This window comes from Pieris rapae, chromosome 16 (assembly GCF_905147795.1).
Source record: "Pieris rapae chromosome 16, ilPieRapa1.1, whole genome shotgun sequence".
Classification (NCBI taxonomy): Eukaryota; Metazoa; Arthropoda; class Insecta; order Lepidoptera; family Pieridae; genus Pieris; species Pieris rapae.
Window position 1 is genome coordinate 1,654,734 of NC_059524.1, and position 21,095 is coordinate 1,675,828.

The following is a 21,095-nucleotide window of genomic DNA, read 5'->3' on the forward strand; positions in this document are numbered from 1 at the left end:
ATTGTCAATCCCCCAATGCTAATAGAAGGGGTGTCAGTATATAAAGTATAAGCGCACGCGCAGGCCTACAAACGTTGTGGGACCCGTGTGTGGAGTGGACTTTATTTTTTATTCTAAATCTCGTGTGTGCAATGTTGCGTTTTTGTGTTGTATTTGCGGTGGTCGGCTGTGTGCTAGGAACCACTGTCGCTCAGTACCAAGTACAGGTTTGTTATTTTTATCGAGAGCTCGGCTTAGTGATTTCTTCTGTACTCATGTATTGGTATATTCCAATTTACTACAAAAATGTGTTTATGCCAATAGAGCTAAATGATATACTACTACATAGCTTGTTTTCTAATAAATCAAAAAATGTATTACAGTTTTTATTTTTGTATACCTAATCATATATGAGACAAAGGCTCAAACTACAGAGTGTCTTAATAGTCGTTATTAGTAGTATTGGAAATCATTAATAAAAAAATATATATGAATGTAATTAACTTTAACTTTTTTTTAATTATATCTTATTTCGTTCCGTAATTTAAATATTATGCGTCTGTTTTTTACACGACGCGACGCGTATTTGACTTACGCGATTATCAAATTTCAATCGTGTAAGTTCTGGACATTACCTTTCTGACATTATGCTTTATATATTATGGGGCATTTCACGTAAAACAGACGGCGAAAAATAATCCTAATTGAAATAAGGATTTCTTTCTAGTAGATTTTTTAAAAGATTATTTTTTAGATAATAAATTTCGAAAAATCAAGTAGCAAAAATTTCAAATTAGTTTTTGAATAAAATAGCTTAAAGGATATTAGTAGTTTCATAGTGGGATGCTTACTAGTAAGAAAAGATAGGTGATTGTACATGCATGTCGCACTGAATTAATGTATCTAAAATTGTTTCGAAACAACAGATATACTTGGGGAGAAGTGCAGTTGAAAAGTGTAGTGAAAGTGAATTTACGACACTTCCAACGTGAATACTTGCATTTTATTTTCTTTCGGAGACAAATACTAAGAACGTGATAAAAATATTTTATTTACATAAGAAATACAGTATATTTAAAAGTCATGTAATTTAACGATCATTATGCAGAATACAATATATAAGTAAAATGTCCGAGATCTGGAACAGTTTTATATTTACATGATAAATTTTATATTTAATTAAGATTTAAGATATATAATATATAAATTTACATTATTTACTTTCAATACAAGCATTACAATCAATTATAAAAAGTAAAGGTTGTTGAACTGCAAGATTGCATTAAACATTTAAAAATCTATCTAGAAATGAAATAAAAATTAAGAATAAATTGTTCTATAATAAATATGGCTAGCTGGGAAGACGAAATAAAAAAAATAGCTGGTCTCGCCTGGATCCAAGTAGCCCAATCGAGAGAGTACTGGCTATCTTTGGTGGAGGCCTTCACCCATAGAGGAGTTCTTACAGAAAAATAATCGTTTAATAATAGGAAAAACTAACACAACTAAATTTAGGATACAAATTCAATTACTAACAAAACTAACACTAGTATGTAAGTAAACTTAATTAATGTAACTTGTTCTGCTGTAAGAATTAAAAGGCTTTTTTATTTTTATTTTATTTATTTATTATAATAAATATGTAAGCGAGATAAAATATAGAATAACAGTGCTCATCGAAGACTGTCAGACTCTACACCTCCAACGCCAAACCACCGCACAGATAAATCACCAATAAGCATAAATTGAAAAATAGCAAAACGAATGATAAAGCTTCTAAGAATAAATAAAATATTGCAATGGATATAATATATCACAAAATTTTACATTAGAAAACCGCTGTGGTTTGTATTAATGTAACCATAGCAGTCTTATTTGGGAGCGCGACAAATGCATTTAAAGTAGTTTTTTAATTTAGAGTTTATGTTGGTTAGTGTCAGGCTATCTATTATCTGATTGGCTAGACTATTTATTAGCCGCGGTAGCAATTACAGCAACGATCTCTCGTCAAATACGTTGTTTGCTCTCGATGTACGGAGCCGAACTTGTTACCGCTCGAGTCTGTACATCGTGCTCCACACTTTTTTATTATGTCATCTCGAAAAATATATAATGATTAATAATCACACATTAGCACATTTTCATTAGCCTTAATAATGATTCATGTAGAATATGCCGTAACATGTTTATAGGTGTAAGCGTAGAGTTCATTAATTAATAGTAATATATATCTATAATTACTTAATTATGTGCAATATTTGAACTAGAGCGTTTACTGTTATGTAATAAAACCGGTTGATTTTGGTTATGCATAGCTGTCATGATTTTAAGGTTAATTAGTATGATCTTAATTTTAGTAGGTGTATTATGTTATGAATAATTAAATTAATGCCTACAGCCTACGGCTTTGTTGTAAAATCAATCCTCTGATAGTCTGTGGCGTCTGCAAACATTTTATTTTAAAATCTGTTGAGATTTTTCGTTTTCAAAATCTCTTTGGGTTAATTTAAAATTTAAGCAAATTAGTTTAAAATTAAGAAATTTGGTTTGTAATTTTGACAACTAACAGACTTGACAGCTTATTAAAATCAATTTTTGCTTGTATGCTTGTATGCTGTGACCATGCGATTTTTTTTGTCTAATTTATATTACGACCTAATATATTTTAGTTAATATAGTAAGCATTCAGCTAAAATTTGTAGGGATGCCTACAAGTTTGAATTGATTGACGTGGAATAAGTGATACCTAGAAGATCTTATGTTCCAAAATAAACGTATTTTTTTAATTTATTTTTTTTATTTTTTTATTTATGTTATCAAAATCAGTTACTATTTTATGTAGGAAAACTTATTTAGAAAGACATTAGAAAGAAATATTGTTCAACAAGTTTGATGAACAAAAAATATTATGAAGGACTTTCTTAATGAAAGAGAATCACGAAGAAAAGTACATGTATTACAATTTTTTGCGCCTGATATTATTTTCTAATAAAAGTTACTTTTTATTATTAGAACACACCTTTATACTGTCCTTAACAAACGTACGACCTCTAGAACTAAAAAGATTGAATTTAACTACAACAAAGTGTTTGTCAGCAGGAAGAAGGTATACCACCACACCTGCTGAGACAGTACATTGGCCAGGGACAGCAGCAACATGCTCCACGACCGCAACAGGCTGCACCAGCTAGACTTGTGAGTTACTTCTGTAGAATATATTCGTAATTATATGCCGATTCTTGCTCCTCCGATATGAGCGAGGAATTGCTAAACAAACTGGATCGTCTCCAAAACTTCTGTATCCGATTTATTTTCGGTCTAAGAAAGTATGATCATATCTCTGCGTTCCGTAAGCGGCTAGGTTGGTTACCCATTCGACAGCGACGTGATGCTCATGTTCTCCATCTCCTATATTCCATCCTGTTCAATCCTAAAACTCCTTCTTATCTCAAAAATGACTTCAAATTTTTGGGTTCACATAAGTATAGTTTACGCTCTTCCGAAAACTATATCCTTGAAATCCCATCTCATAACTCCTCTTTTCTTGGCGATTCCTTTAAGGTTTCAGCAGTTCGGCTATGAAATTCACTTCCCGTCACTATTCGCTTAGCTCCTTCTCTATCTTCCTTTAAATTTCTGCTGTATAAACATTACCTGTCCACGTCATATCACTAACCACTAACTGACGTGAGACCGATCTTGAATCAGATTGTCATGATTCATGTGCACTGTTTACTTTTTGTTTTGTTTTATGTAACTTGTATCAGTTTAGTTTATTTTTATTTCTTTTTGTTTCTGTTAAGTATGTTTTTTTTTATTTCTATTTTTGCACTTCTTGCCTACCTTATCTAATATACTCATAGTGGTTTTTTCCTTTACTCACAGTGGTTGTCTGGAAGAAATCGCTCTAAAGCGATAAGGCCGCCAGTTGCTTGTCATTAAATTATGTTTAATATTTTCCTTTTATGTAATGCAACGAAGTGTTAATAAATAAATAAATATAAGTTTTAAGAGTTGAGATGTTGTATAGTCTGTGCTCGAAGACGGATAGCGCGTTTAATATTAGACGTTTCCCTGATTCTAGTCTAGATTGTACATGTCTTTTTACACTTTACAAGAAAAAATATTAAAATACCGGAGAAGCTACAACTTGCTTTTTAAAAGCATTGTGCCGTAGTTGTTATATGAATAATTAATCAACTTCTTTCTTCCAACACTTAACACTGGATAGGATTTGACATACAATCGTTCGATCCTTACCTTATTGTATTAACTTTTTTCAGACGAAAGAATTTACTAATATCTCAGAATCTATGTGAACTGATTAGATATATCATCTATCACCTATATACATTTGTGTTAATAAAAATTTCTTACAGCCATACAACGCGCAAAGTGAAGATCAGTACCAGGCGCGTCCTCAGTACCAGCCTCAGCCCCAAGCCCAACCACAGCCTCAATACAGACCCCAACCCCAGCAGCAAAGAGACCCAGAAGACTATGACGTAAGGCATTCAACAATAATATTATTTATTTAACAATTGCAGTATTGGCTTCGTATCTTCAGCTTGCGACTCTCATCTCTGAGGACGACGGTTTGGCTGTGCATCAATAGAATTTCTGTCTGTGTGCATTTAACATTTGCTCGAACGGCTTGCCTTAGACCCAATAAGTGAGGGTGTGTCATGCACAGAAGGCTGATCACCTATTTGCCTTTTAGATTGATAAATCATGAAACAGATATAGAAATCTGAGGCCCAGAGCTAAAAAGGTGGTAGCGCCACAGTAGCACACAAAATCTCCCTATGTTTGGGTAGCAAGTTACTAATTGGCTGTCTTTTTACCTACGTTTTATTTGACGATGAAATTAATCGTTAATATTTGTTAAGACAAAGCAGCTATACAAAAATACATGAAACAACTTACATTGCGATTGATTGGTTTTCTAGATTCGATTACCGATACACGAAACAATGTGTAAACAACGATTAATCAAATTGTTATGTACCTGTCTTGGTTTAATAAACTTAAATTAGTATAAAATTTTAAAAATAATCCTGAGTGCCTTGCCGGCAATAAAAACGTTTAATATAATTATTAGATATATAATTGGACAAAAGCCTGTTTAATCAAAATTTGGTTCTAAAATAAAATAAAAATAAATAAAATACGTATCATATCGTACATATCGAACCTGTCACAGGCTAAGTTATACAATTGAAAAATATCAAGATCAAACTTGTGCTACTTTAAAAATGGCCATGAGGCAATACCTCGTGTCCACATACTTGCCTGACTGTAACAAATTACTTTGACGCGGTTACATAAAGAATAATTATGGTTTATTGCTGCAAAATCAGAGCAGTGTCAGTGTAATGCTATTAAGACAGGTGCGTCTAAATCGAATCGTTTCTTTTAAGAGGGGTCACGTCAAAAGTTGACGTAATATGTCTAGCTTAGAAGCTTAGTTAGCTTAGCTTTGCTTAATATCAACAAAGGGTTGTAACACAAATCCAGATTATTTGTGTATTAAAACTACTTTAGGCGCATGAGGGTATAATTTTTACGGTTGATGCGCAATAAAAATAATATTAGCGTCACGAAGATGTGCAACGTTTTTATTGAAGAATAGGAGAGAGATTGAGATCGATTGAGAGAGAGGGAGAAAGGATAGACTTAGCATGAAGCAAGTAGCCGTGGAGCGGGATTAGGGAGCAAGCAAGTGAGAAAGGGAAGAGAAAGGGAGATTGAGAAATATTATTCGGTTTATTATTGGTTGATGAATTCGTTTATATTATTAAACGCTATTCTGTCGCATAACGTCTTGTGCAGTGAACGCAGATTATTTATTTATTTATATTTTCATTAGCACATATACAGTGTGAATATAGATATACAAATACATGGAGTGATCATATACTAGTATGAATATCTATTGGGGCTTTTAGCTTAGTACTAATTCATTTACAATAAAGCTTTATTTTTAACATGTGTACCTACTCGATTTTTTTTATTTGTTAATATGTAGGCAACTAATCTACGCATATTTTTAATTATACATTTTTTCAAATAAATTATAAACACTAAGATTGAATTCTGACATAATTTGCCTGCCCACGTAATATAGAGAGTACAAATCATGCGAATAAAACGTTCTCCCCTGTTAGTAATTTATTACAACGAGTTTGTGGCAAGTTTGAAGTGAAAGTAGTTCATTCGTCCCGTACGTGTACATAAAGTGTACCAGTTTCTATAAACGGTTAAATATTGGTTAATAATTGGGTAAGAATCAGATTTTAGCTCAGTCGCAAAAGTTACAGAGGTAACAACAACTCCTAAATTATTGATGTCTTAGAAGCACGGTCTGTTTCTCAATATACTTAACTTTATTGGTTGGTTTACATTGTCGGCAAATTACAAGAGGTATAACAGTTATGTATCGTATACCTTCAGATTACAACACAAATTACCAGCAAATATATATATTTAATGAGGCTAAAAAATGCTTAAAAAAATATTTAAAAAACTGGTATCTTTTATTAATAATTGCTTTGTTATTCTTTCTTTGTATTAAATATTTATTATAATAATCAATGAATCTCTGGAGTTATAATTTAGAATTTAGTATTTATTGTATGTATTTGTACTTTGTTATATTTTTTGTATAAATAGGTAAACCGGTGCTTTACGTTTATGTTTGAATGTGTATTCTTTTGTGTATAATATAATTGTTTGAGTATTGTTTAATGAGTAGCTGTAGGAATACTTTAATTGAATAAAATAAAATTACGTCTTATTATAAAGTTGTAAATTCAAACAATTGCTATGTTTTGAATTTACTTCTCGACTTCGAGTCGTAGAGAGAAAATGTTATTACGGCTTACAAGGGCTCTCTGATTTCGACTAATAGAGGCTTAGGTTTTCAAGTTATGAAGGTTTTAGACTTATTGAGATTCTTCTGTACATACATTGAAAGTTCAAATATACTGAATACGATTTATAATAATGACCAATGCCACAACCATTGGTCTTAGCTTCAGATTGTTGAATCTATTTCGTAATTTTTATTTCTAATAGGCAAGCTTTCTGTGCCTAATATGCCGTCGACTATTTGAGAAGTCATGCCGATTTCTTTACGGTGTTCTTTTCACCGTACCATTAAGTGCTATATCCGCACAGAAAAGTACATTGCACATCCGAGGTTTGGATACATATAAACACTATTATAAGCTGATACTCATGGTTGAATAAAGTTGATGTATACATAACTTATGAAAGTTCATTGACCTTTTTACCGTAAGTTAATTCGCACTCTGACGATAATTTCACACACTTAAACAATTGCCGGTTATCGGTAGAACGGTAAATTCAAAATTGGTTCTTCAATACATATGAATATAAAATCTATCTAAAGAAGTAATTTTTGTATATAAAATATGTACAGTGAACAAAAGTAGGATAATGACTCATTAACGATATGCTTTTCTTTTAACAGCCTAGCCCCTCCTACCAATTCGGTTTTGACGTGAACGACGACCAATACACAAACTACCAGAACAGAAAAGAACAGAGGGACGGTGATGTCATCAAGGGATCCTACTCTGTGGTAGACAGTGATGGCTTCATCAGAACTGTCACCTACACCGCTGACCCGAAAGAGGGCTTTAAAGCCGAGGTAATTCAATAACTTATATTATCCATAATCATTTAAAATTCTTTAATTTATAGGACTGCAGATATTTTCTACTACATTAAATTGTTTAATAGTTAGTAGTTAGTGATTAGTAATTCTAAATATAGTATATACTTTTACTTAATATATTATTTTTAAAAAATAATTAAACAGTACGGCTGGATATATTCGGTAGTAGGCAGATCGGTTTCAAAGTAGCATTGTTAAGTACCTATCGAACCTTGTCCGTTGTTTTGCTGGTATTTTTTTCTGCTTAAGAAAAATTTCTGGTATTTTATTTCTTATTGTATCTTTATTTTATAAATGTATTTTTTTATAATTTTTGTCATACATTTTAGATCAGTAAAAGATTTTGTAATATATCCCCTAGATTTAGTACTATGTATAATGTGGTAAAAATAAACAAAGAAACACAAAGTTAGTTATAGTGTTCTACTATCATTAACGCCATAATCTTGACTTTGTATATTTTTATTGTCACTACAATTAATTCTTTCCCTACCAGGTATCTCGCAAACCCACCGACATCGTAATCAAGTTCCCCACACCCAAGCCGCAGACGCAAGAAGTTCAACCACCCCAAAAGCAGCAGCAATACGTGCCACAGCAGCAACAGCAATACGTGCCACAACAGCAACAGCAATACGTGCCCCAACAGCAACAGCAGGCTCACCAGCAACAACGACCACAGCCGCAACAGCAACAGTATTACCGCTATGAATAAATTTGCAATTTCGGTGTACACTAGTAATGATATTCTCAAAAGTATCACAAGTATTTACGGTCAATATAAATTACTTAATTATAAAAACTTATGAAATGATTTCTAATTCCGTTTCCTCTCATAATGTTTCTGTTATGATATTATTTCGATTGACCGTAAAAGATTTTATTTCAAGTTTAATTCTTAATTTAAAATAATATATCTTATTGACTAAGTGTGCATCTAAATAATTGTTATCAGCTGGAAAAGTCCTTTTATCTCTACTCATTTCTAAGCAATACCATCTTTACTCTTAAGTCATATACTTTTTTCATTGTCATAATAATCATTATTAGAGATTCATTCGCTAAGTGCCAAATTAATGCATATATAAATTTCATCATATTATTTTCCTTTCAATTTAGAGCCCCGATAAATATTCTGCTATTTCTAATGCCATAATCAATATGAATCCAAAGTCAAGAGTCCTCTTTATTCATTTCAAAAAATGTTTTATTCATTTTCACTAAATACTTGTATATTTCAATCAAGGATTTTATAATTCGTCTATAGAATTTTAAACATTTGGTCGAAAATATATCCATACAATGTTTGAACTACCGTTTAGTTTGCATATTATATTATTCTTCTCAGATTTCCATATAAAAATTATTTGAATTTAGAATTGTATAAAGCATACTATAAATATAAAGCATGCTGTGCAGAAGATACGTTCTTCGATACAAGTTATTTTAAGTAGAGATACCTTCCTATGTATATTCTTAGATTTTAGCTTTTAGTCTGCGAACTATTAGAATAAGAATTAGTCCAAAATGTTAAAGTAATTAATAAATTTATTTAAAATATGTTAAAGCTTGTATACCGCACTTTAGAGTTGAATTATGTTTTCTGTATGTGATATAAGATCTTGTTAATAAAATGTTTTATAAGTATTATTTTCTTACTATTGAATTTAACAGAGAATACAGTTCTTTATTATAATATTATATACCTTATTTGTAATGACAGAAAAGCCTTTTAAAAAAAATCATTTATTTTACACAAATTCATTAATACTTAAACACTAAAATAACTTAAACACAATTATATTATATATAATAAATATAACATACGACAAAATATAATTCTATTTTTCTAAATAAATTAACAAAATACTAAAATTTCAGTCTATACAAAACCTAGGCTAATTAAGTATTTTATTAAGTTTTCTAATAAATGCGTTTTTGAACTTACTTAAATATTAATACTTTTTACCATATTTCTTTTTAAAATTTTGCTTATTAGAATGATTATGAATGATTCCTTATAACCCACAATTTTTTTTTAATTTTACTGAATGATCCGACAGAACCTTTTAATGTTTTAATAAAAAATTTAAACTCTTCAAACTCCTAAAATAATTATCATTAACAGCTGGGTTACTCTCAACCTACATAACCTTTCAATTTAAAGTCTACGTACAAATATCGCAACATCTTCACTACTAAGTTTCATACCAGACAACAGCCAATTGATTCCAGAATAGCCCTGCTGAATATAATGTGAATTCCGTAAATATTTAAAACACCTACACCGTATGACAAGATCCATCTACTATTATCTATGAAAAATTAAAATGTACAAATCTTTTAGCGTAAATTGTGAATCAATAATTTTTTTTAATAAAACTTCATCAACGAATATAAACTATCGCCACGTTTATATCAGTTAAAAATACTTGCATTAACCAAATAGTTCTGGCAATTTCATCAAAATATTTAGATTCGCTACACAACTGGGTCTGGCCTGCACACACACCCAGATTCTACAAGAACGTAGTCCTGCCCCGTTAGCGTCACAGGCCCCAATGGCAATACGAGAAATAGATAGGGAACATATGTCTGTGTACACGAACCACGGATAACCGAGCATTCGCTGGACCTGAAAGGAAAAAATAATTTATAAATATTGATGTTTTGCCAAGTATTAAAACCCAATAGAGTTTGTGCGGAAAGAGTTATAATTCTTATTTTCTTCGCATTATCTCATATACTACTTTCATAGTATCATAATAACTGTCAAACTAAAATATCTTAATTTGCAGCGATCTTTTTTTAAATATATATATATATATATAATAGGGGGCAAACGAGCCTGCGGGACGCCCAAAAAGGCAGTCATCGCAGCCCATAGACACCCATTTTTAGTGCGTGCGTTGCCGGCTTTTAAGGGAAGAGTATGTTCGAATTTTGAATTGTTGGAGGTCGTATCTCTCAGGTAAGACCCCCGCCGGTAGTCCATTTCACAGTTCGCCAGTTCCTCGCTAGCTCAAATCCCACGATTGTCTTTCAGCACATAGTTATTATATTTATTCGATTTCAAGTTTTTACGTACATTTTTGACGTACACACTTGTCTGGGTTATAAATCCTTTCCGAGACTAAGCGCTAACTGTGACTCACTTATGTCAAAAACGTATTAGATTTGTCACAATCATACTAACTTACACATATCGTGGTTGACTACCTTAATTAGCAGTTCAATCAATATCCTAGTCACATTACAAAATAGCAAAACAGCTCCGTTCAACAAGCGGCCTGAATAATATTCAGTCATTTGATCAAACAGCTTGCAGCAATTACTTGCTGGATAGGCAAGCAAAGTTTAATGTTCAATTAATGTTCATTTCCATTGAAATATAGTTACACTTTCTGCCACCACACACACTCCAAACTGTCAATATAGCTTCGGCAGATAACAAATTTGACTATGTTTTCTAAAGTTTAATAGTATGCTTGAGTGTAGTGACACAAAGTGTAAGTATAAGATCACTTATTTGTTACATTTTAAATATATTCAATAAACAATTTCTTATGTCAGATATTTCAGCTTTTTATTTCACATGAGCGTACGAATAGCCTAAGCATTCGCCGGCCAATTTATAAAATGTTGTAACAAATGATATTCAGGCCGCTAGTTAAACGGCGCTGTTTTTACTAAAGGAGGCTAAGCTGTTGAATGAATGGCTAATTCAGTTAGTTGCCGGCGACATAATTCCACAGTCCGTTTCGCAAGGCATTATCTTTTGCGAACTAGCAAACTCTGGAATCGACTAACGGAGGGGGTCTTCCCTGAAAGATACGACCTCCAACAATTCAAAATTCGAGCGTACTCCTCCTTTAAAGGCCGGCAACGCACCCACAAAGAATGGGTGTCTATAGGCTGTGATGACTGCCTTTTTGGGCGTCCCGCAGGCTCGTTTGCCCCTCTTTTATATAAAAAAAAACACGGCCGTATAAAATGACGTCACAAAAAACGGTGTACTGCATATATTATAGCAAGTACTTTTTCTTTCCTCTAAGTGGCAGTTTATTGTGGAACTGAGGTCACAATTAATAGTAGGAAGGAAAATAATCTTACTCGCAAACTTCAAAGACGACTTGCTGTAGAAGATCAGGGAACTTCTGAACGATAGTGACAGGTTGACCAGATGTTAAAGACACACCGTACATGGGTGCTGTAGTGTTATAACGGGTTTTACATAATCTGGTTCCGCCACAAGTGCTCGAAGAAGTTGGTGCTAATCCCGGAAGGTTCGATGCGCGAGCTGAAAATAGATGAATTGATAATTTAGCTAAATATGCTATAAGGAGTGTTATAATATCTATAGCGCTAAATCACCTGCATCATGAGCACACCCCACATACACACCCTCTTGTACATACCCTCGAATTAATACAATCACACGACACAGCCGAATTACGTAAAACTATGTTAAATGTAAATTGTTTCGTAAATATAATGTATTCCATCTTAATCAAAGTCAAATCAAAATACTTTTATTCAGATTAGATACGACTTTGGGAATGCTTATGAATGTCAAGATTGTTTACAAAATTCACAAAAGAGCAAGACTACTACTAATACTTCAGAATAATTGCTTTTTCGTTGTATATAATGTATGTTAGATGTAGTATTACGAAATAAATAAATCTATATGTACTAATATTATAAAGAGGAAAGATTTGTTTATACGTATGTTTGTAACAAATTGGCTCAAAAAGTACAAGACCTATTTAATATCTTACTATAATCATATCGGTAATCTTAGTAATGGCCAATAGTGCAATTCACGGGATCAAAGTATTAGTTCTTATTGCGGATTGTAGATGTCGCTACAAATTGCGCCACATATGAACTTCGATTAATGTTTCGGGATAAGTCGGCATAGTAGCATGATATTCTATTTTAAATGTTACCTGTTCTATTAGTCGGCGCCAGCATTAGTCCCTCGGAGTATTTTTCATGGGCCTCCAACAATGCTCTTCGCATCATACCGGGATTCACTGTTTTCATATCCCGCCCTTGACGTGAAGACTGACCCCAGGGTCCCGATTTTAACGCCCGGTTTACCATTTGCCTGAAAAGGATTTGCTTTGAATAAAATATATGATTTCTTAGTAGAGTTTGGTTATAACATAACTTAAGTAATAAATTCGCGGTTACGGAAGATTCATTTAAATGTGAAACACGCTAAAGTATTGAGTATGAGCAGAGAAAATACCGAATCGATTTATTTCAGTTGAAACTTGAAAGCCTTAATTTAATTTAAGTTAGCGCCATCTAGGTCTGTTGTCATAAATTTATATAATTTTACACGTGTTAGTACTAAGAATGCAAAACTACATACACAATGGTTGATTCTTAATTCAAATTTTAAAAACTTTACGTTTGGAAACACAGCTTCTAGAAATTAACAAAATCTGTCAGATGTCTAGAGTCAAAATACTTGACATCATAATGAGCCAGTCGCAGGTGGGAAAATTCCCATGGCCGTTATTTGCTTATTGTTAAAAGAAAACGGGAATCCGTGTAATGAAGCAATTTCCAAAACATGAATCATTAAATTAAAGCGAATTTTATTAAAAAAAACATAAGAATTGTGAAGCGACCCCTATAATCAGTACGATGTCATACAGTGAATCATGCTAACAAAGTAATTCCATCAGCTAAGGATATATATATAAATTCTCAATCTCAGCCACTTGGGCGTTCAAGACAGTCATTGGTAAGACTGGTTAAAATGCAGAGGTCGCATCAACGTTTTTCATTAACATCTTTGAATAACATTAAGACAAAGTTCAATTCAGAATAAACCACTTATCTCCAAATATGGATAAACTGGGCTCAAGAAATAGCGTTTAATCAAATGATATAGATAGAATATGTATAAATAATTGTTAGTTTGACTCCTGTTCGACTCACAGTTATAAAATGTCACGTGTGTTTTAAATAAAGATTTTACTTCAACCTAAGGTAGGATTGTTTAGCCTATCACGTGCTAATATAAAAGCTAGCAGCTGCTAGTATTAAAAAATATTTATAAATATATTGCTTCCCAAATTTGCCGCCCTAGGCTACTCAGGCTGCTGCAAGCACTGGATTTGGGAGCCCCTCTTATTATTCAGTTTCGGGTCTGAATCTTATCCGAAGAGTGCGTCAGCGATTTCCTGCTTTCTGAATCATCGCTACTTTCTAAAATAGTTTAAACCATTTGACTGCAAAATTTATTTTGCTGTATCATTAAGGATCAGCGTTCAATTTAATGCCTTCAAGTGAATGAACTTTGTTACTAGATTCCTGTAGACCATTAAATATTTATACGCCTCGTACGGTCGTTATATCAAGTATGTCGACTTGTGCACAAGAAAATAGTTCGTGCGTTTCCTCCTGTTCCGTTCGGTCACATTCTCAGTAGGTGTCATCCATGTCCACATAATTATGGCTTTTAACACACACGTAATTAGTGTTCATCTGAATTCGGTGTATCATGTGTAATGTAAAAAAAATATATAATTTTTGGAAATATATATTTTTATAAAGAATTTTGTTGAGAATAATAAAATAAGTGTCAAGTATATATCAAGACAACTTATTGCTTAAAAACTATACATCGATGGCCGCCGAACCTAATTAAATTCTTTTCGGTTCCACCATTCTTTGTAGTACAATACTAATAATGGTCTACAAAATATATTATGTTTTGTGATACCTAGATATATTTTTTCCCAGTTTCAAAACCACTAATGTGGCATGTCAAGCGAAAGTATTTCTTGGTCTTAGTAAATGGTTAACAAATAACAATGTACCTGGGATATGGTGCACCATCTGGCCCTGGACAATCTGTGCTTTGAAGAGCATCACCCCAGGCATACTTCAACCGAGGCCCGCAATCACCGACCACGCAACTCGTGATTATAGCCTGAAAATATAATAAATAAATACATTCTTGAGAAAGAAAATGTTTTACGTGCGAATTATCTTGAGCACGTGCGTTCAGAATCCTGTTCACCACTCGATCGACACTACAATATAAACAACCATGCTTTTACTGCAAAAGCGTCTTGAGAAAAATCTTACTATTAATAGTATGTGATTAAAATCAAAGAAGGAAATCTAATATATATATTTGTTTTTCTTAATTACAAATACGTACACGGATTATATACTGACAACACCTTATGAGGTAACATTCTATTGAATACTTAATTAATTAATTTATCGGCACCATGAAATTATATCTAAAATCAAATTATCTAATGAATAAATTAAAACGATTAAAAGCTAATAAACTACAAACAGCTGAACGTAATCGAATTAGCCATGAATTGTGAAAAACCGATTTATAACTGAAAGTGAAAAGATATCGAAAGTTAATACGTGAAATTTGACAATTAATTTTTTATTAATACCTAATTAAAACTAGATAAATAGAAAACAATATATATAAGAAGATATAAGATAAATAATATTGTAAATTTTGTGTGTTGGACATAAACCGGTTTCCCGCGGAACACAGTCCTAAAAACAAAAGCTATATTGTTTAGGACAATAAGAAGGTAATGCTGTTATACTAGGATACTAAGTACATTACATGTCAAATGAAAGCCATTTTTTTGTATTCGACGATTTAAATATTGTTATTATGCATTTAGTGTAAATATATTAATCTAAAATGATTACTATTTAAAGTCTAATAAGACATAAAAGTCTAATAGACAAGAGTAACCGACTACGACGGCACAGTTTGTCGAAAGCTTACTACGTAATAATCTATTAACTCTCTTATCGCTGAAAATTAATACCTTGGTGAACCAGGGATATATTACCACTCCTTATTTACATTTTTTGAGCAGAAGCTAATCGAGAGTTCTGACCGCCCTAGGCTATTTATTAGGATACGCCCTCTTATATTTTCGACTGTAAGTAAAGTCTAAGGCATTCTGGTTTCCTCACGGGGCACACGTCCTTTGATGCAAAGTCATGATTTGAACGCAATCCCTCTAGGTCGCAAGACGCATGCAAGCCACTAGTGACTAGATTAATACTGCTGTTAAATATATTACTGTATTTCTAATGTCTAAACCTAAAATTAACCAAGTATATAAAACAAATAATAAACTACAAATAAATCTCCGAATAAAGGCAAAAGATTGGATCTTTTCTAATAAATTTATTATCTAGGTAAGTAGGTATTTCAACGGACAAAGTCAATAATTATTATCATGATTCACGATATAATTTCGACGCACGATTTCACGGTCAAACGTGCTCATAGGCAGAAACTAAATGTGTGCCATGGCCTATTGGCACAATTCCTGTTCAAGTCAAGAACTAGATATCTAGACAGAAATTACTAGGAAATCTATGCCAGTTAAGAGTTATTAAAGCTCTCCGATTTGAATCCGTTTAGGGAATTATCACATTCATAAGTTTTTTAAATAATAACATTTATTATTTGAATGTCTGTTTTGCAATTCTTTTGTAATGTTTAACTACTTATATTAACATATACAGTATTTTAAAATAATAAACGGCTTAAATGAAAGAGTCTTCTAACTTTGAATTTATTTCTTTAGCGTAGAGACTCTTGGGCCGTGGGATTCAAGTGCGCAGACGCTACTTAAGAAGAAAAAGTTGGCGCCGGTGACACCAGAGATTAAATATTTCAACACAACTCAAAAATATACATATATAAAATTTAATTTTGACTGTTTTACTTTAAATAATGTTTAGTGTTTGGTTGGTTATTTAGCGTATTCTTGGAACACCGTCTTGTCCGCACCTATTAGTATAGTACAATAAGGCTTTCAGAGTTAATTAAAAGTTTAACGGACAGCCCTAGAAATGGGGCTTAAGCTTCCAAAAGGGAGATCAATTTTTATATTTATGGTGTTTTGAAGTTATTCAAGATGATATTTTCGCTATCAATGTGAATCCTTATATGCTTATGCTAATGGTAGCTAATAGATTCCTTTCAGGAGAAAATTTAACAGAAAATTTAATAACAACAAAAAGTCGTAAATACTTTACAAATTAAATTAAGCTATTATATTTTTATGATAATAATATGAATAGACAAATATCATATGAAAATATCGACCGAAAGAGGGAAGAGTATTTGTGTATAGTTATGTGCGTTGAATCGTAAAGCCCTCGAAGAAAGTGGCCGTGTCATATTTCTAGGCCAGATTTATAACATGTCATTGAACCTATAAAGAAAATCCAACATGACAAGTGCACAGACTTCCACTTCGATTAAAAGCCACAGAACATAAACCACTTTTTAAACTTTGTGGTTGAAAGATCTCTTACAGGTTCCAAATTTAAATTTATTAAATCAAATTAAAGTTCTATATTTAAATTATTGCTATATACAGAATACTAATTTTTTGATTTTACAAAAACATATTATACATTGGTATGCAAGAAATAATAATAAAATAATTCAATTATATAAGGCCTAATTGATAATGATTTCATAGATAATTTACCAGTGTTTTCATTATAAGCAATTTTATAGGTAAAAACAATTGAGGTAAAGTAGATAAAAAAGTGAAAATTGTTGTAAAACCCAGAGAAAGTAAATATTTTAGAGAATAGAGCACCGAGGACAGCACGACGCTGTTTGAATAATCATTGTTGACCAGTGGTCAGTATGATAACGGGATAATCGTTATTTTAAATTTCAATTTCATTTTTTAACAACGAAGAATTTGTTTTTGCTAGTAGGTACATTAATTTAAGTTTGGTGCACATCAGGCACCTTTAATAATAACAAATATTAATAAATCCGTTTATTAATATATTTCTTAGTCTCAGATTTTATATCAATATTATCACCCTTTCATGCCTGACACGGATTTCCTCACGATATTATTCATACTAGCGTGATTAGAGGGTAGTCGCAATAAAACACGGAAAATGGAGTGGATTGGCCTCTCACTGCAAATATATCCAATTCAAATTGCCAAGCAAGCTCTCGACTGGAATCTTCTAGAGAAAAGGAAACTTGGCCGCCCATAACAGACTCAGCAATGAAGCATCATTACAGAGGCAAAAGCCGTGGAATGATATGCAGTGAAGTGACGAGCTGTTCAAGACTTAATCTGGTGATCTAAGATTGAGCTGGTGGTTCTAGGCCCTATTTGGAAAAGTCACAGATAAATGCTTACATAGAAAGATGAATTTATTAGTGCCAAGAACTGATTCAAACTCACTTCAAGTCATTCGCCATATTGTATCAGTTTCCCTTTTAGAATCTACAATGTCTGGTATAGAAATAATATTATAACATAATTAACACTGTATACAGTATTTTTTTTCTCTCAATGAAAATAAACATTGACTTCATATGTATTTTGAAGTCATTTACAGTTTTTTAGTTAAATCATCAACTCGATTATTCTTTTTGTATCCAAAAATACATTTTTAAAAGGAATATATGTGGAATTAGAGATATTAATTGTTCTCTTGCCATAAGTACCTAATACGATTATTGTTAAAATACACAGTACAGAACGGAATCTTTGGTAGAATTTGGAAGTTATATCTATTAAATTACTAATGAGCTCTTTTTATAACTATTGATACAATTCGCTGATTCATACAATTTTGAACTTTTGACGAATCGGGTCACAGCCCACATGTCATGTTACCATCATTGAGCACCTGTTAACTAAACCCCGTTTTAAAGCATTGAAATAAATATCCAAAAAAATAATCGTCAAATAGTGTTTCATAAATTCCAGGTTATTTATTAATAATTTTTAATACTTACACAAAAATCAAAATTGAATTTGAATATAATAAAAAGTACGTATTGTAAGTTCTTCAAAAAAATTCAAAGAAACTTATCAATTCAATGTCTTTTTGTGTGTACAACGGATTGCACCGTGGAATGTTATTCAAATTTCAAATTCAAATTCAAAATTTATTTATTCATGTAGGTAACAATGTACACTTATGAACGTCAAAAAAAGAAATATTAAATGAATTTAATTTTACATTTACTGCCAGTTCTCAAATCAAGGGCGTAGAACGGAAGAGAAGAACTGGCAATAAACTCTCCGCCACTCTTTTTAATCGCCAAGTTTTTTTTTTACACAATGCTTGTAAGGAGCTGCAACCACTACACCATGTTCCATATGACATATTGAGTAATAAAGAATAAAAAAAAAAAAAAAAAAAATTAACAACAACAAATATTAATCAAAATACCAAATGATTCGGATTTAATTCTGACTATAATTTAAACTTAGGTATTTATTTCATATATGCACTCATTTCTGAAGGGGCAGGCTACACGGACGACTTTAACGACATTCACCATGCTTTTATATATCTAATACATACATATAGATATTACACATATATATATTGATTTAAACATTAATTCTCTCGCACCAAAGAGGCATAAAAGCACGTAATCAAAATATACTTTCTCCTGCCTCCCATGCCGATAAGCCATCACTCGCTTTGTCAAGTATGTGGTTAGAATAATCATCTGTTTACGTTAATGATGGCATTTTAAACGTTCACATGTCTTTCAACCTCATATATTTCTCCGCCCCTTGTTTAATCTAAAATTCGACTAGGGTCCTTCAAGAAAAGAGCGTACCAGTTCTTAAAAGGCCGGCAACGCACTTGCGAGCCGTCTGGCAATGTGACTATCCAAAGGGCGGTTCAGTTCATCATCCGTTGAGCCACTTGTCAGCAAACGGTTGTCAATAATTTATGATTATATATTTTATAGTCTTACCACTGAGCCACAGTGACAATGTATTGTACTTAAAGTATTCTAAAGTTTAAATACTGTAGATACTCTAAATCACTGATACGTCAAAGGAATTGTATTTTACCGTATTGGACAATTCACAAGCTGATGTGAAAAACAATTTTAAATTTAAGTTCAAAAAAAAATATCCAACGAGATTGACGCTAAGAAGGCTTCATGAAAACATTATGAGCGCCTGCGCTTTACGCTGGCGAATGATTCAGGTTCAATTACCGGGGAAAAAATATTGTCAAACTATTTCAAACAAGCTAATATACAAGAACTCTGTAACAGTCTTGGTTCACGCTATTATTACTGCTAAATTATACCCTTCACAATGCGTCATAAGTTGTTAAGCGGGTTTGTAACATCGCCAGCTTTGAGGTTTGACGCACTGCGAGATTTATCCGCTTTAAAAAAGCAGAACAAAAAGTTTCCCAATTCATTGCTAAGCCTGAACTCGTAGACGTTTAGTGGGAATGAAGCTATCACATTGCCTGAAGTTAACGTATAAAAATTAATTAAAAATGCCCTTGGCCGCGTTTGTCTATGGACGCGATAAACGAATTAATTATTAATATCTGAGGAAAGTATATTTTGAAACATAACAATGACGTAAAAAATCTTGCCCAAATATTCCATAAAACGCCAGTTCTATGTCAGTGCGGCCCCAACTTAAATTATAGGAAACAGCATCGGTCAGCAACCTTCGACTAATGACACGGTAATGCGCTTACGGGCTTGCGGATAACAGTAAATGAATGATATCTTCACCCACAGCACACCTTTTTTACCTATCTTCCTGAACGGTTCGCTCTAAATGCATAACTAATGAGTCAGGCAACACTAAGCTAATTTAATAATAACTAAATATATTCAGTAAAAGAAACAATCCAAGGTACGGTTTTTACAATTTATCATTGAAATGAAGGTTTAATAAAAATATAACCTTCAGTCATTAAATACAGATATAAAAATAAATAATTTAATATATAAAAAGAAGTTACATAAAATTCTACATAATTTTTATAACTTTATTATAATTATAAATAATTCAATAAAATAATATTATATATATACTTCTAATGATATATGTATCTTAAATCATATTAGGAATTATGTACAATATTTTTTTAACCACTTAAAATAATGTCGTCCCTGTTAATATCGTATTTATTTTTATGAAATAATAATGTACTACAGACAATTATTATGTTTATTTAAAAGTAATTCATAAATACATTTATTAGTAAAACTTACCACATAAAAACATACTAATGAACTTTTTAAGCACATTTTAAAAAATTAACGTTCATTTACACTATTTGAAATTTTAATTTAAATATTGTCGCGGCACACTTTCAGTACATTTGCGAATTTTGACCCGAATGTAGAGATTACACATTCGCGGTTGTAGAAGGGCGTGCGGTCGGCGCACTGCCCGTGTAGACAACAAGTGGTTTTCATTATAACGGGAACTTGGTCTGGAGTGTATACTGCTGCCGCAAATACCAATTCTAGTACAAATTGACTCTCTCTTTTCATGAATTGTTAATTATTTCAACGCCATCTATTGGATCTTTTTTTATAAAAGTCCTAGCTTAT

At 32.1% G+C, this 21,095-nt stretch overlaps 2 protein-coding genes across 3 annotated transcripts; one reads left to right on the forward strand and one right to left on the reverse strand.

Moving 5' to 3' along the window:
* Positions 1-81: 81 nt before the first annotated feature.
* Positions 82-9,328, forward strand: LOC110991962 (activating signal cointegrator 1 complex subunit 2 homolog). 2 transcript variants are annotated; one of them, XM_022257569.2, is made up of 5 exons: positions 82-206; positions 3,076-3,174; positions 4,359-4,484; positions 7,475-7,654; positions 8,178-9,328. In XM_022257569.2, the coding sequence occupies exons 1-5, from the start codon at positions 132-134 to the stop codon at positions 8,394-8,396; spliced, it is 699 nt and encodes a 232-aa protein (XP_022113261.1). In that variant the 5' UTR covers positions 82-131; the 3' UTR covers positions 8,397-9,328. The 2 variants fall into 2 exon arrangements, with proteins under 2 accessions (XP_022113261.1, XP_022113262.1); XM_022257570.2 differs by having other exon boundaries at positions 3,079-3,174.
* Positions 9,329-9,510: 182 nt separating this feature from the next.
* LOC110991947 lies at positions 9,511-20,957 on the reverse strand. The gene is made up of 5 exons (XM_022257550.2): positions 20,751-20,957; positions 14,524-14,636; positions 12,634-12,794; positions 11,795-11,981; positions 9,511-10,316 (listed from the first exon to the last, which is right to left on the reverse strand). Exons 1-5 carry the CDS (start codon positions 20,784-20,786, stop codon positions 10,163-10,165), a joined length of 651 nt encoding a protein of 216 aa, XP_022113242.2. The 5' UTR covers positions 20,787-20,957; the 3' UTR covers positions 9,511-10,162.
* Between the last annotated feature and the right edge of the window lie 138 nt (positions 20,958-21,095).

Bases quoted from the DNA above. Each gene is read 5' to 3' on its own strand.
- LOC110991962 (XM_022257569.2), top strand. From the start codon at position 132: ATGTTGCGTTTTTGTGTTGTATTTGCGGTGGTCGGCTGTGTGCTAGGA. The intron at 207-3,075 runs GTTTGTTATTTT...AGTGTTTGTCAG, and splicing joins TCGCTCAGTACCAAGTACAG to CAGGAAGAAGGTATACCACC. The intron at 7,655-8,177 runs GTAATTCAATAA...TTTCCCTACCAG, and splicing joins AAGAGGGCTTTAAAGCCGAG to GTATCTCGCAAACCCACCGA.
- LOC110991947 (XM_022257550.2), bottom strand. From the start codon at position 20,786: ATGTGCTTAAAAAGTTCATTAGTATGTTTTTATGTG. The intron at 14,637-20,750 runs GTAAGTTTTACT...TTATATTTTCAG, and splicing joins CATTAGTATGTTTTTATGTG to GCTATAATCACGAGTTGCGT. The intron at 10,317-11,794 runs GTAAGATTATTT...TTTTCCTTTCAG, and splicing joins GTCGTCTTTGAAGTTTGCGA to GTCCAGCGAATGCTCGGTTA.